Raw genomic sequence first — 13,312 nt, 5'->3', positions numbered from 1 at the left:
TCATGATCGTCTATCAATAACGAACATTTTCAACAACGATACGAGGATAGACGTTCGGGAATGATTGAGGGAGCGACGTTCAAAATGTGTCATCAAGTATGTCGATCACCTTCGATTAGCCACGTGACGAATAGCAACGGTATCCTCCGATGGGGCATGGTATATTTTCTTGTATCAAGTTAGTGTTGATTTTCGACATATATTCCATGGGTACTTTTACCACGTGCGTATCACAGCACTCGGAGATATCAGTATTCTAGCTAGAAACCAATCCTGATTGCTTTTCTTGAGCGATTTTCCGAACATTGTCATAAATGTTTAAAAAATGAACGACGAAATTTCTTGCATTTATTGGGACGATTCGTACTTTTATTGATTCTTCAAAGCAGATTTGCACCAATGGCTCAAACAAAACAAACCGGCTCGAAGGACCAGATTTGATGGATCAGTGGTAGATCATCTATGATAAAGCCGGTCTTTAATGGTTCAACGAAAAAGTAAGCGGAACTCTCAACAGTGTTTTCTTGTGCCTTATATCCAACTTGACCGAAAATATACAAAATATATTACCTATAATTAACTGTTCTCTTCAAATTTCTTTGAATAAAGTTTCCTTATGTAAAGTTTCACCCTGATCTCCTTCACAGATTCCACCCGAGCAAAAATAACGTTCGTCCGGCTCTCATTGGAAACGATGATACTGATGCGAGTGAACTCACCGCCACGCCTCACTACAACAGCTCGATCCTGTTCGACATGCGCCTATTGAAAAACCACGAAATCCTCGAAAGTACCCTCCAATCGGAGCAAATCCGACAGGCAATCGTCCTGTTGAAGGTATGGACTCGGCAGCGGCGCTTCGACGAAGGTTATTACGGATTCGATGGGGCATTGGTCACGTTTTTTGTAGTGTATTTGCTGCAGACGCATAAGCTGTATAACAGTATGAGTTGTTACCAGGTGATCCGATTATTCTGGAATTTATTGTCGAATAGCAAGTGGGATACGGAAGGAATTTCGATGGAAACAGGGGCCCCTGTTGGAGAGTTTCGGAAGTGTTTTGAGGTGGTTTTTCTGGACAATAGTGGGCTGCTGAACCTGTGTGCAAATTTGTCTGGGGATTTATACAGAAGGATCAGACAAGAAGCAGCCGTTGCTATCCAGCTGTTGGACAACCAAAAAGCCAATAGCTTCGTTCCGTTGTTCTTGAACAAATTTCCGGTTTATACCCAGTATGACCACATTTTGAGCATCGATAAAAGCGTGGTGATCCGTTCAATTGTGGATACCTTCGGTAGTGATGAGGACAAGTTGAACTATTTCGGCAACACCTATGGACATTTTAGGAACATGGTTTACAAGTTGTTAAACAAAGGATTAGGTACACGAGCTTCATATATTGTACCAATTGAGTTGAACCAAAACAGTGCGCTTCATTTGACCATGGGCATTCTGTTGAATCCTCAGGAGGCGTTCCGTACGTTGGACAAAGGTCCAGAAGCGATCGATAAAGAGGCATCCGAAGAGTTCCGTCAGTTTTGGCGTGGAAAAGCTGAACTTCGTAGATTCAAGGACGGATCTATTACGGAGTCCTGCGTTTGGGGAGAAAGTTCGGATCCGATCGGCGAGAAACGTTTGATTTGTAGAAAAATAGCGCTGTATCTGTTGAACTCGCATTTCGATGTTCCGGAAACACAGGTCACTTACTCCGCACAGCAGTTTGAGGCCTCTGTTCGTCCGAAAAACGCCGATATGCATGAAACTGTTGAACAACGAGCTTTGGCTTGCATACGAACGTTCGATAATTTAGCGAGGATCATCAAGAATTTAGACGGCTTACCGCTGACGATAAATGCAATCCTCGGGACCGATGCAGTGTTCCGCTATTCGGATCCAGATCCTCCGAGTCCAACGGCTAAGGCTTTGCTTGTTAATGATCAACTTATGTTTTTGGCTCCTAAAGTAATGTGTGCAACGATCCAACTGGAAGCAAGCGGACGCTGGCCCGATGATCTCGAGGCTATTCGGAAGTTGAAGGCAGCTTTCTACCTTAAGATTGCGGAGTCTTTGCGTGTGCATGCGGGAAAAACTGCCGAACTAGTTCCGCAGGCGTATGCGGATTATCTGGATGTACTTTATGGTGAGAACTTTGATAATCTTTTCCATTTTGAAGTTTTTTTTAACTTTGCATGATGATCTTCTGTTTTGTTTTACAGAAAAGTACCTTTTCCGGCTGCACATTTTCCACAATCGGGAAATAACGTTGATGCGCGAATACTTGGCTGAAAATAAAGTTACCAGATTGTATCGTGATTCAGATGCCAGCATTCAGCTGGAAATGAAGGCCACGATCCTGCCAAAGTTGACGGCAATTTTGCACGGTCTTCATCAGCAATTCTTTTCCTTTGGATCGGTCGCCGCAATGGCCAAACGATGGCTCTGTTCGCAACTTATCGATTCCCATCTGTGGCCAGATGAATGTACTGAATTGCTAGTGGCATCCCTATATCTTCGGCAGGATCCCACAATTCAACCACAGGCCGGATTCCTCCGATTTCTGGAGTACTTGGCAAACACCGATTGGAGCAAAGAACTGGTTTTGCTAAACTTCAACGATGAAATTCCTGAGGAGAAGGTTGAAGAGCTAGAGAAGCAGTTTATTGAAGCTAGGGAGAGTTTCCCTCCACTAGCTATTATCACGTCTTGCGATGCAGACAAATTTGGGCTTTTTAGCAAGAGAGCTCCTAGCCCGGAAGTACTGAATCGTGTCACAATGCTAGCGCAAATCGTCATCGAAAAAATGGAAAACAATTTCAACACAGTTCGCAATAAAGTTCATGTAATGCACCACTTTTTTTGTTTAAGTATCTCCTATTTTATAGGTTTCGTTTTCATTTCAGATATTTTATCAGCCTTCGTTTGACGGGTATGACTTGCTTCTCCACTTAGATACAACGATTGTACCCGATATTGGGATAACCAGCATCGATTTACTCTCTCGCGGCAAAAGAGAAGATCTCTTCGACCTTGAGTCCAAGGATCCTGCTGCCGGGTTTGACCCGGTGCGATTTTATTTACAAGAACTTCGCGAAGCTTACGGTAGTTTTGCTATCTTTTTTTACGACACTTACGGTGGAGATCGGATAGCGGTCCTATGGAGACCGGATGCTCTGGAGGAGAAACCTTTCACGGTATTTTTAAATTTAAATGTCACATTTACAATTTTATAACCCATTCTTCGATCTTCCCAGACAACTCACATCAACGGACGAATTTTATCAAAGGCCGAGACGTTACATCTGAACACGGAAGCGCTAATTCGGGATTTCGAAATTCTTGGTAAAGGTTTGGTACTGAAGGTTGAACGAAAAATATCATCGGATTCCTAGAAATAAAACTCCCTATTTCTTCAACTAAGGTAGGTGATCTTTGACTTTATTTACAACCCGAAAGCCTTTTAAAAATTGTTTATCCTCCGAATGTTATTGAAATTTTTCTAACTACATGCATATTTACAACGAATCAATACTACAATTTGGTGCCACTCTGTATCACTTTTTTTTTAATTGAATTATTAACACTGGAAAAAATGGTCCCCCATTACGCGAATCTACCTCATTTGGAATGAAGTCTTGATAAAGTAGGGCAACGTGTCCATCGGGGCCTGGTAGTTGTTCAGCCAACGCGGTCCCTCGTATACCTGGTTGTTGTTGCCATCACGCCACGTACCCTTGGGAAGGTACACGTCCCGTGATTTGGCAAACTCGGTTATCACCGGCGCCACCAGGATGTCCTCGCCGAGAAGGTACTCTGGAAAAGAAAAGAAAGTAGTTTTTAACCCTTTTGGTTTTGAATCATCACTGGTCTAGGGATTACCGTCGGGAATTCTCTGGGCCACATCGTCTTCGGGGTCCAACCACCAGATCGGCGGATTAACGGGAGTACCTTCGGCAACTGCTAGTCGCATCCGTTGCAGGATGTAGTCGGAGTAGGTTTCATGAAGATCTACAAATTTCTTGGTGATTTCCACACTCTACAAAAAAAAGAACAAGTTACCTTTTTAGTTTATTTTTACGTAGATGTACTTGAGTTGTGCCCACAGGCTAATCTTGTTAAAGTCTCGCGGAAGTTCTGTGTAAGACCTCGGTAAAATTAATCATGGATATCCTTCAATGACGCTAATAGCGAACGACCGATTATTGTTTAGAGAATGAGAATTCATTTAAAGACCTTGAGATTGATTACTGCCAACAAAAGTGCGAGCTAAAAACTTCAAGGTCTTCAAGGCAGAGAACATTTTGTACGAGTAGGTACACGTACAAGTACACTTTCGCAGTCATCAAATTGTGTGAATTTTTTCGTCAAGTCTTCAGATGATGATGGCAGCACTGCGCACATTCCGCGTTCATTATATGTAAATAATGTACATAGAACTGAATTCAAAAGGGAATGAATTAAACCTTACTTTAGGATGTTATCTCGAAGAGTAAAGACGCGTGTCATTTACTCAGCTATCATGTGGCTCCAGAGATAGACCTGGACATGCGATGGATGTTGATGTCTCTGACCGTACTTCGCGCTGATCTGATTCTGAATCTTCGCATCTGAAGCGTACCACTTTCTCGTGGTCTGAAAATGGTCAAGCCCCCCCCCCCCCCCCCCCTACCTAATTTGGTACACTTGCCAATTTGCCTCGGAAGTTTAAGAGCCTGAGGCAAACGCCCGCTTAGGCAGATCACAATAAAGACCTACAATCAGCGACCAGGTGTAGTTTTAAATAGGCGCCTTATTGACGTGAAGGTAAATCGAATCCATATGAAGATCGGAAGGCGTTTCGCGACCACTGGTGTGTGCGAACTGCAATTTTTCTTGATCCTGAACCTTAGAAGTGTACAATAACCCTTGTGGTAAATGCTTTCGGACGGAAAGATGCCGATTTCTCCGAGTATATAGTATACAGCCTTTCAATGTCTAACGACGAAGCATTAATGTAACAGTTCTGCATAACAATTTTTATGATTTTTGTACCGATGCGCTTCCGCTTCTATACGCTTTGAAGAATATGATTTTAAAGGCATGCCGTTTGGCGTTCAAATAACACTGAACACGTTTCAAAGATTGATAAATTTGTTAGTGAATTTCCAAATTTATCTCACTTAATTGTGGTTATTGCCAAGATTGTCGCCAAGGAACCTACAAGTTGTGTTTATCTTTTGAGGAAAGCCAAACTAATTGAAGAAAGTGTAAATATTCAGTGAAGTTGATTACCTCGTTATCAATATCCCACGGCGTCTTGGAAAACTGCATGCTGGGCATGAAAGTATTAGCCTGCAACCACCTCAGGAACAGTTCCTTGGTCAGAATGTCATCACCATAAACATTTCCACCGATCATATCCGGCAGCACGAACGGATAGCCATTCATGTTCATTTGAATGAGCGTCGGAATTAACGACTGCAGCCCGTTGTTCATACCCCACCGGGTGTCCAGATCCAGCATTCGTACGAACACCGGTAAATCCTGCGTCGTCCAGCCGGTTCGGATCTCAATCATCGGTCCAAACTCGGCGCACATACGAACAAAGTTGGTGGTCATACTAGAGGGGAGGAGAGCTTTTGGACCCTCCACGATCGGATCTAGCGGTGCCCAGCTGGTTTCGCCGGCGTCGAACTTGAAGCTGTCGATACCCTCGTCCCGTAGCTCCTGCAAACGTCGTCGGTACCAATCCACTGCTGCCGGATTGTTGAAGTTGATGTACGAAGCCTCGTTCTCCCCGCTGTTCCACCACTTGGTGTTGTATCCGATGGTTTCATTGTGCGATTGCACTAGGAATCTGCGGAAATATCAATTTGTTTAAGAATTTAGTTTGTTAAATTTGTTTCATCACAAACCCTCTAGACTGCGCTTCGGTGTACCAGGGCTGGCAGTTTTTGTTGATAAACGGGTGAATCCACATAGTTGTTCGGAAACCCATTTCCTTCAGCTGTTCGGTCAGTTCCGTAACATTAGGGAACGTGATCGAGTTGAAGATCAGCGAACCGTAGCACGTTTCCCAGAAATCGTCAATGTCCAGTTGGGCGTTCTTGAAACCGTAGTCGTTGATTTCTTTGGCGAAGTCTAGTATGGTCTGGTGATTGATGGGTCGTCCGTAGCGTACCCACGTTGACCAGATCGGATGGCGTACCATACGTTCATCAGGAATGCCCACCGGTTTGTTCAGGATCCTCTCTACGGCTTTCATGTGTGCCTCCTTAGCGTCTTTGGCAATGCCGATGCGATAGTTGAACTCGAAAGATTCATCGTAGGTGTAGTACGGTAGCTCTTTCTTAGCCGTCAGGCGTAGGCTTTGCTCATCTTGATCGATGAACAGTGGGACCTCCTTCTCTACGTAGAAGAACACACCCTGGGAACTCAACCAATAACGCTCAACGATGGCAGCACTGTGCAACTCCTTCGGAACATAGGCATAATCATCGAAACGCAGATGCTGAATCGGATAGTACTGCTCCATCTGTTCTGGTCCACCGTACCAGTTCACATCCTTTCCGTTGACCTTTTCATTGGTATGGATCACATCGGATATGATTTGTCCCTTCTGAAGCGTCCGAGTTACGCTGAGGAACGAAAAGTTTTGCGAATCCTCGATGTCCTTGATCTCTAACCGCTGACCACCACCTTCCAACCGTAAACCCTTCGGAATGGTTTCGATCTCTGAATCATCGGTGAAGTCGTAATCCAGGGTCACTCGCTGAATGGAAACGCCACCTGTAGTTGTTACAACAGAAAAAAATAGTGCTATAATTGTAAATTTCCAAATAAAGATTACGAGTCCTAAACAGTTCATAAAAGCATGTAATGACGTCTAAATCGGTAGCAAAATAAGCGATTCAAAACAACTCCCACCAATCGGTAATCCTTTTTCTGTTCCCACGCACCGCCAACGGACAATAAAGCCGCAGCTCGTAAATCAACGGACCATAAAATGCACACTCCTGGCCAATAAAATTAAACAGTTCATGCAGAATTGCGACTATATCGTAATTTTCTGCTCTTAGCGGAGTCCAAATAAACGACTGACTCCCCAATTATTTATGAATGATGGGTGCTCAGTGATCGTATCATACAGAATTTACGGCTGTTTTTCTCTCCCTGGCAAAGAGTTGGTAACACTGCCAACACCCTCCTTCGTCGAAGGAATTTTGCATATAGGTTCCAATAAAAATGATTTATTGCGGCCGAGCGACTACTTTTGCTGCAATTAGTGCAACAGTTGGTTTGGTAATAAAACGTGATTCATTTACTTGATAATTTGATAGGAATCTTCGATTATTTGAAAAAGGGCTTTGAGTTCTAGGAACCAAAATCAGTAGAATTAATTTTCATAATGTACAGAATGAAGACTTTTCGAAAACTATGGAAAATTTATACTGAAGAGAAATGCATTCGAAGGAACGAAAGACAGAAATTCATTTTTATATACAAAGATATGGAATGTAAAGGTGATTGTGCACGCACAAATCAGACTCTACTACAATAATGAACTTCTTGAAGGTAGATTTATCGGTATAAGAGTCTATGCCGGACCGGCATTAACAAGCTCGAGTCTATATGCCAGTAATAGCATCTTTGGTACACACTCTAATATAATCAACCATTTATGGTTAAATAATAACCATAATTGATTTTTTCCGCGTTATGTTATTTTATGACTTCTCATGAGAATCCATAAAATGACTTCTTCGGGAGAAGTTGAAATATGGTTTTGTGTATGTTTAAAGCATAAGAAACAAAGGCGGAGAAGTTGAAAATCGGTTATTATTCAAACCAAATTCGAATTTTTGAGGACAAGCTAAAATAAAGTTTTTTTTTCGTTTCAATTGCACCTGAGATTAAAAAATACATGACTTTTTTTTTATTTTTACCAGCATTCTAGGGGCAACTTGCAACTCTCTGTGCGACGATTTTTAGAAACCCAACGATGATTGTGATTTGGTCATCAATCCTAGCCCTGGATTCTCATATTTCGGCTCGGCGGTGCACATTTTGAAAATCTACCTTTGTCAATTAATCACTTTAAAACATCTGTCCATCCAGTGTTCCGCTAAAGCTGATCATTTTCAAAATATTTACCCGTTACGGATATAAGTCAGACGGAATAACCTAAACATTTACTCGAAATCAAACAACGATGTGATTGAAATATCGATTGCTTCCTCTCCTCCCTACCAAACGGGACAACCTGACCTGACGACCAAGACGACGACGACGTCGTAATGGTTCGGCACAGGTTCAAACCACATTTCCCCGTGATGTTAGAGTTAGTAGTGTGCGCGGCCAATTCGATGCGCTAGATTTTCTTGCGCCACACGCGTCATTTGCGCGAGCCAATTTGTTTACGCTCATAAATTAATTTCAAATTACGACGGGGGCACACGCTTTCGGCAATCCGCGCACGCGACCCAAACCGAAAGTCGGTGGTGAGAGATGATGAGGAAAAGTCACTGATTGAGGGGAAGTGAGAAAATAAAAAAAAACGGTACAACTCTTTCACGCATCTGACACGTCAGTCCGTCAACCTCGAACGTTTGTATGTATATATAGAGAGATAGCTGGATCCCGGTGTGTAGTAAAGTAGCAGGTCGGTGATGGAAGGTTCGGTGCTTTTTCCGGACGTGTGATGTACCGCAGAAAATTGAAATGTTCCGTTTTTCCGGGTTATTAGCAGAAGGTGAAAGAAACTACTAAATTTTTTTGATTTAAAAAAATTCATTTTGTATTGCAATGATGATTTGGAAAAATTAGAATTATTTTTCCCCTTTTAGCGGTGATCCAATAAAGCCCAAGTGTACGAACTTAAATGGGGTGTGAGAAAGGTCTTTATACTTTTGTTTACTATGAAATCTATTGGCGAATGGTCAAAGAAATAAACACTCACAAACAAGTAGGTAATCGATGTTAGCAAAAATCACACAGAACAAATAAATTTAGTTTGCATACATATACAGAGGTTAGTCAAATTTGGAATTCAGTTTATATATAAAAGCACTATGCTGCACTATGATTGTGAAACAGTTTTTAAGCCTTCACTGAAGTTCAAAATTATCTTAATGACCTAAAGGATAACGTCGTCACATCTCTACCTTCAGGTCAGAATCCATATAATTATGCAGGTTATGTGTTTTATTTATGTTTGTAGTATTCCGTCTCCTGACATAATTCCTAAAATTTACTTCGTCAACTGTTCTCCAATTTCTCGGACATTCCACATCCGCCAGATCACGCTCCACTTGGTCTGACCACCTCGCTCGTTTCGCCCCTGCTCGTCTCGTTCCTACCGAATTCGTAGCGAACACCTGTTTTGCAGGACAGTCGTCCGACATTCTCGCAACATGTCCCGCCCCGCGTATCCGGCAAGGCTTAACATTCGTCGCTCGGATACCCCGAGTTTACGCAGGTCCTCCTCGAGCAATATCCATGTCTCGTGGCCGTATAGGACAACCGTTCTATAAGCGTCATGTACAGGTTGCACTTCGTGCGAGGGCTAAGTCTTCGCGACCACAGTTGCTTGTGATTTCCATAGAAGGTACGACTTCCGCTAATAATTCGCCGCCAAATCTCACGGCTGGTGTCATTGTCAGCGATCACCAGTGAGCCGAAATAGATAAAGTCTTCGACTGTCTGCAGCTCGTTGCCGTAGATCGTGTCCTTGTTATTACTGCACAAGAAGGCTCTGTCGGTCTTGTATCCGCAGGCCAACATGTTTTTTGGCTTTCTTACAGAAAGGCATAGCGAACGGTCAGTTGGGGATGTCATTAATTAAGGGTCCAAGACCCCGCTTTATAGGTACCAATCGACTCAGCTCGACGAGTTACGATGATGTCCGTCAATTTGTATGTTCCATAAAAACGTTCTTAACACATTAACTCCTATTCTAGGTTTCACGATTTTGATGAATTTAGTATCAAAAAATTGCATTTTTTTCCTGTAGGACTTATTTCAAAACCAAAAAAAAACAAAATTGTTTAAAATTTTTCTATTCCATAGAACATATCATGCTTACGTTGGCTCCAAAAAAGGTAGCCATTTGCTCAGCAGCAGTAGCCAGCAATCGCTAAATTAATTACAAAGGCGATCAAAAATTTGACAAAAATTTCATAAAACAGCAGAGAATCGATCCCACGCCATCTAGCATGAGAGTTTAGGAGGTTAACCCCTTGACCACTAGTGAGCGTCGAGATATGTGGCTCTCAAACTTTAACAGTTTGAATTATTTGGATTATAAATGAACTCGTTTAATATAAGTTCGTTTATCCTCCAAAAAACGTACTGGGCACCTTTTTTTATATTGAGTTTAGTAATTTTTGCTATCGATTTTCTTTAATCATAATCTTTTTTATAGATTAATAATATATAATTCAGAAATAAGGAATCCATTATTGTGTCATTTATTTCCAAAGATAATTGACACTCTGTAAGAAAGCCTCCAATCCACTGATAAGTGTATTAAATCGGGTTTTTTAGTTGGTAACCACAGGTGGTAAATCCAGGTTTACGGATTGTATTCCAAGGCACGGCGAGCCACCGCGTCCCCCCAATTTGCTACTCTAGGTTCTTGGGTACAATGGGAAGACTCATGATTTATTCCGTGTACACCCCCTACTCCCTAAACTCCACCTCAGGCCGCAGACCTGGTTCCCACCTCGAACTGTTTAGCAATACTCATTAACGAGACCATTTTCAGCCAAACCTCTCATCCTTACGACTCGACGCCTGGACTCTCCTAAAACGACTTAAGAACCGATATCTCCTCGCAATGACTCGAGATTCCCATACAAACCTCTCCTCTTCGCGACTTGAGGCCTGATCTCTCCTCTAACGACTCGAGATCCGACCGCTACTCGCATCGACTCGAGATTACCCTCTCCTCTGCACGATTCATGGCCCGATCTCTCCTCTTGACTCGAAGTGACCACTTGTACCCCTCCTCTTGTTGATTTAAGGCCTGGTCCCTCCTCTTACGACTCGAGACCCGACCCCTTATCATAAAGACTCGGGGTTGAACACACAAACCTCTCCTCTAACGACTCAAAGTCCGATCTCTCATCTCCAGGATTCGAGGTTCGCTACCTTACCCTTCGTGTGCCAGATCGAGAGCAGCTTATCCTAGACTCGCGCCTGTCACGGCACACGCGCGGGACTTAACGCAACGACTAGGATGATTCCCGACGAAGACATCATCCTACTTCGAATCAAATGACTCGCCCGGCGTCGGGGGCCATTCTCCCCGTGGGTATTCCCCGATCGTGGAATAACCTTTTCCCAACGATTTCCACTGCGCAGAAGGTGTAGTTTTATCCCCGCAGTTTCTGTCGTTGGAAACCGCCCAACTCGGATACTCGCCGAAGGTGGAGCATCCTACGCACGATCGCGGTGCACCCACGGCATCCGCTACGCAGAAGATGTTGCCTTATCTTTGTAGCTTAAAACCGTGGGGTCGGACGCACTCTACTCGACAGTCCCCCGTCGATGGGGTCAGTCTACTCCGACCGTTGTCCGGTCTTCTTTATCCCCCTTGGCTGCCAACACTAGGATTTTTCTGCCCGTTGTGTGCCAGATCCAGAACAGCTTGTCCTGGACTCGCACCTGTCACGGCACACGTTCTGGACTTTGAATGCTACGACTCGGATGTTTTGCGACGGTGACGACATCCTACTCCGACTCGAGAGGCTCGCCCAGCATCGAGAGCTTCTCTACCCGTGGATAGAGGTCAGCAAATACCTCGCCTTGGACGTATTGATCATCAATCCTATTCTTCCTGCTTCGCGTTTCAGTTTGCGGTAGATTGCCTCCACCGCCGCAGATGATCTGCCGACTATGTCAATGTCGTCGGCAAAGCAGATAAGTCTTTTGAAAATCTTACCTCGTATTTCAACTTCCCGGAAAAGATTTCTCATAGCTCGACACGGTCGATCGTGTCGTATGCGGCTTTGAAGTCGATGAATAGATAGTGCGTAGGGACTTGGTGTTCACGGCATTTTTGGATGATTTTCCGTAGTATTAAGACCTGAATCCAACAGTTTAGCATAACATCTAAATACTGCTATCTCTTCAAATAATTCAATTTTTGCATAACCTCAACAAATTGACAGAATTTAATTGAATTGAAATATATCGGTTTCCAATTACAGTAGAACCCCGCTTATTCAAAGTATTAGAGGCCTTGTCTAATAATCCGAATTATGTACATCCTTTTCCTTCTTCTATGCATACCATCCGGGCGCAAAGCTCGATATGGATCTTGTATCAGCCTGATCCCTGGGATAACGCGAAAGCTCAGCAAGCCGAAACTCGGATAAGCGGGGTTCTACTGTATATCGTTTCTCCTGACTTTTTGGGTAAATGATCTCAATGTACTCTTTTTAATGTTGCGGGATCTGGTAACCCTACTCTAGCCACGTGGTCTTCCTCCAGCCGATATTACGCCATTAGTTGCCATCCGCTATCAAAAATCACCAGTTCCAGCGTCTGGTCCGATCGAGTTTCGACCAGCATTTTTGGTAAGCAATGAGCCACAAACACCTAGCCAGACAAATCCATTCATGTCTCATGATTCGTTAGCCGAGCAAATACAGTTGCACTTATTTGACTGTGACCATTCCATTCACCCACAGATCAGCTTTCACCGACCAAGGAAGCAAAACCGACATAGCACAGCAAAGTAGCGGACCAGCGGAATATTGGCATCGCAATAGCACCACTACAGTTAAACAATCAGAGTGATTACTCATATCCAAACAACTTGTTACTATAGCGATTACTGTACAGTGTCACTTTCCGGCCCGCAAAATTGAAGATTTCCGTTGCGTGAGCGCGAGACATTTGTCCAATACGTTGCAAGAACGGACTGCTCAGCTTTTTTCTGGACCGGCTGATCGGTTGAAAATCCGTTAAGCAACCGATATCCACGAAACACCATGCACCTCCATTAACTGCACTACCAGCCTTGTTTATTCTTTTGAAAGAGAGAAAACGTTAGGAGGCCTTACACACCACATCAATGTAAAACCACACAACACATTTCGATCAGAATAAATGGATTTATGTACCAATTAAAAATCGGCCAGAATACTTGATCCGATGATGAACTGATAGAATTGGGGTATTTGGAACGGGGGTTGTACGTTTTTCGTTGTTCATTGTTTGCGTTTTTGTTTGCTTTGCTGCGGAGATTGGCCGGGAATCCAATCACGTTCTTTTTCGTTTACAAGGTATAGGAGTAGGTGCTCATCCAACGTATCGAGACCATAGGCTC

General features: G+C 43.3%; 2 protein-coding genes across 3 annotated transcripts in view; one reads left to right on the top strand and one right to left on the bottom strand.

The window, feature by feature from the left end:
- Positions 1 to 3,417, top strand: part of LOC129755314 (nucleolar protein 6) — a 36,815-nt gene extending 33,398 nt beyond the window's left edge. Inside the window, exons 3-6 of the mRNA XM_055751746.1 lie at positions 648 to 2,140; positions 2,217 to 2,839; positions 2,901 to 3,191; positions 3,252 to 3,417. Of these exons, the coding sequence (XP_055607721.1) occupies positions 648 to 2,140; positions 2,217 to 2,839; positions 2,901 to 3,191; positions 3,252 to 3,389 (2,545 nt within the window). The 3' untranslated portion in view covers positions 3,390 to 3,417. The remainder of the gene's footprint in view (positions 1 to 647; positions 2,141 to 2,216; positions 2,840 to 2,900; positions 3,192 to 3,251) is intronic.
- The window catches only part of LOC129755315 (myogenesis-regulating glycosidase-like), a 52,904-nt gene continuing 43,002 nt past the window's right edge, over positions 3,411 to 13,312 (bottom strand). For both annotated transcript variants that reach the window (XM_055751747.1, XM_055751748.1), the window contains exons 3-6: positions 5,892 to 6,765; positions 5,269 to 5,833; positions 3,877 to 4,033; positions 3,411 to 3,810 (exon numbers count right to left, since the gene is read on the bottom strand). In XM_055751747.1, the coding sequence (XP_055607722.1) occupies positions 3,611 to 3,810; positions 3,877 to 4,033; positions 5,269 to 5,833; positions 5,892 to 6,765 (1,796 nt within the window). In that variant the 3' untranslated portion in view covers positions 3,411 to 3,610. The remainder of the gene's footprint in view (positions 3,811 to 3,876; positions 4,034 to 5,268; positions 5,834 to 5,891; positions 6,766 to 13,312) is intronic.

This window comes from Uranotaenia lowii, chromosome 3 (assembly GCF_029784155.1).
Source record: "Uranotaenia lowii strain MFRU-FL chromosome 3, ASM2978415v1, whole genome shotgun sequence".
Classification (NCBI taxonomy): Eukaryota; Metazoa; Arthropoda; class Insecta; order Diptera; family Culicidae; genus Uranotaenia; species Uranotaenia lowii.
This window is presented reverse-complemented; position numbering and strand designations above follow the sequence as displayed.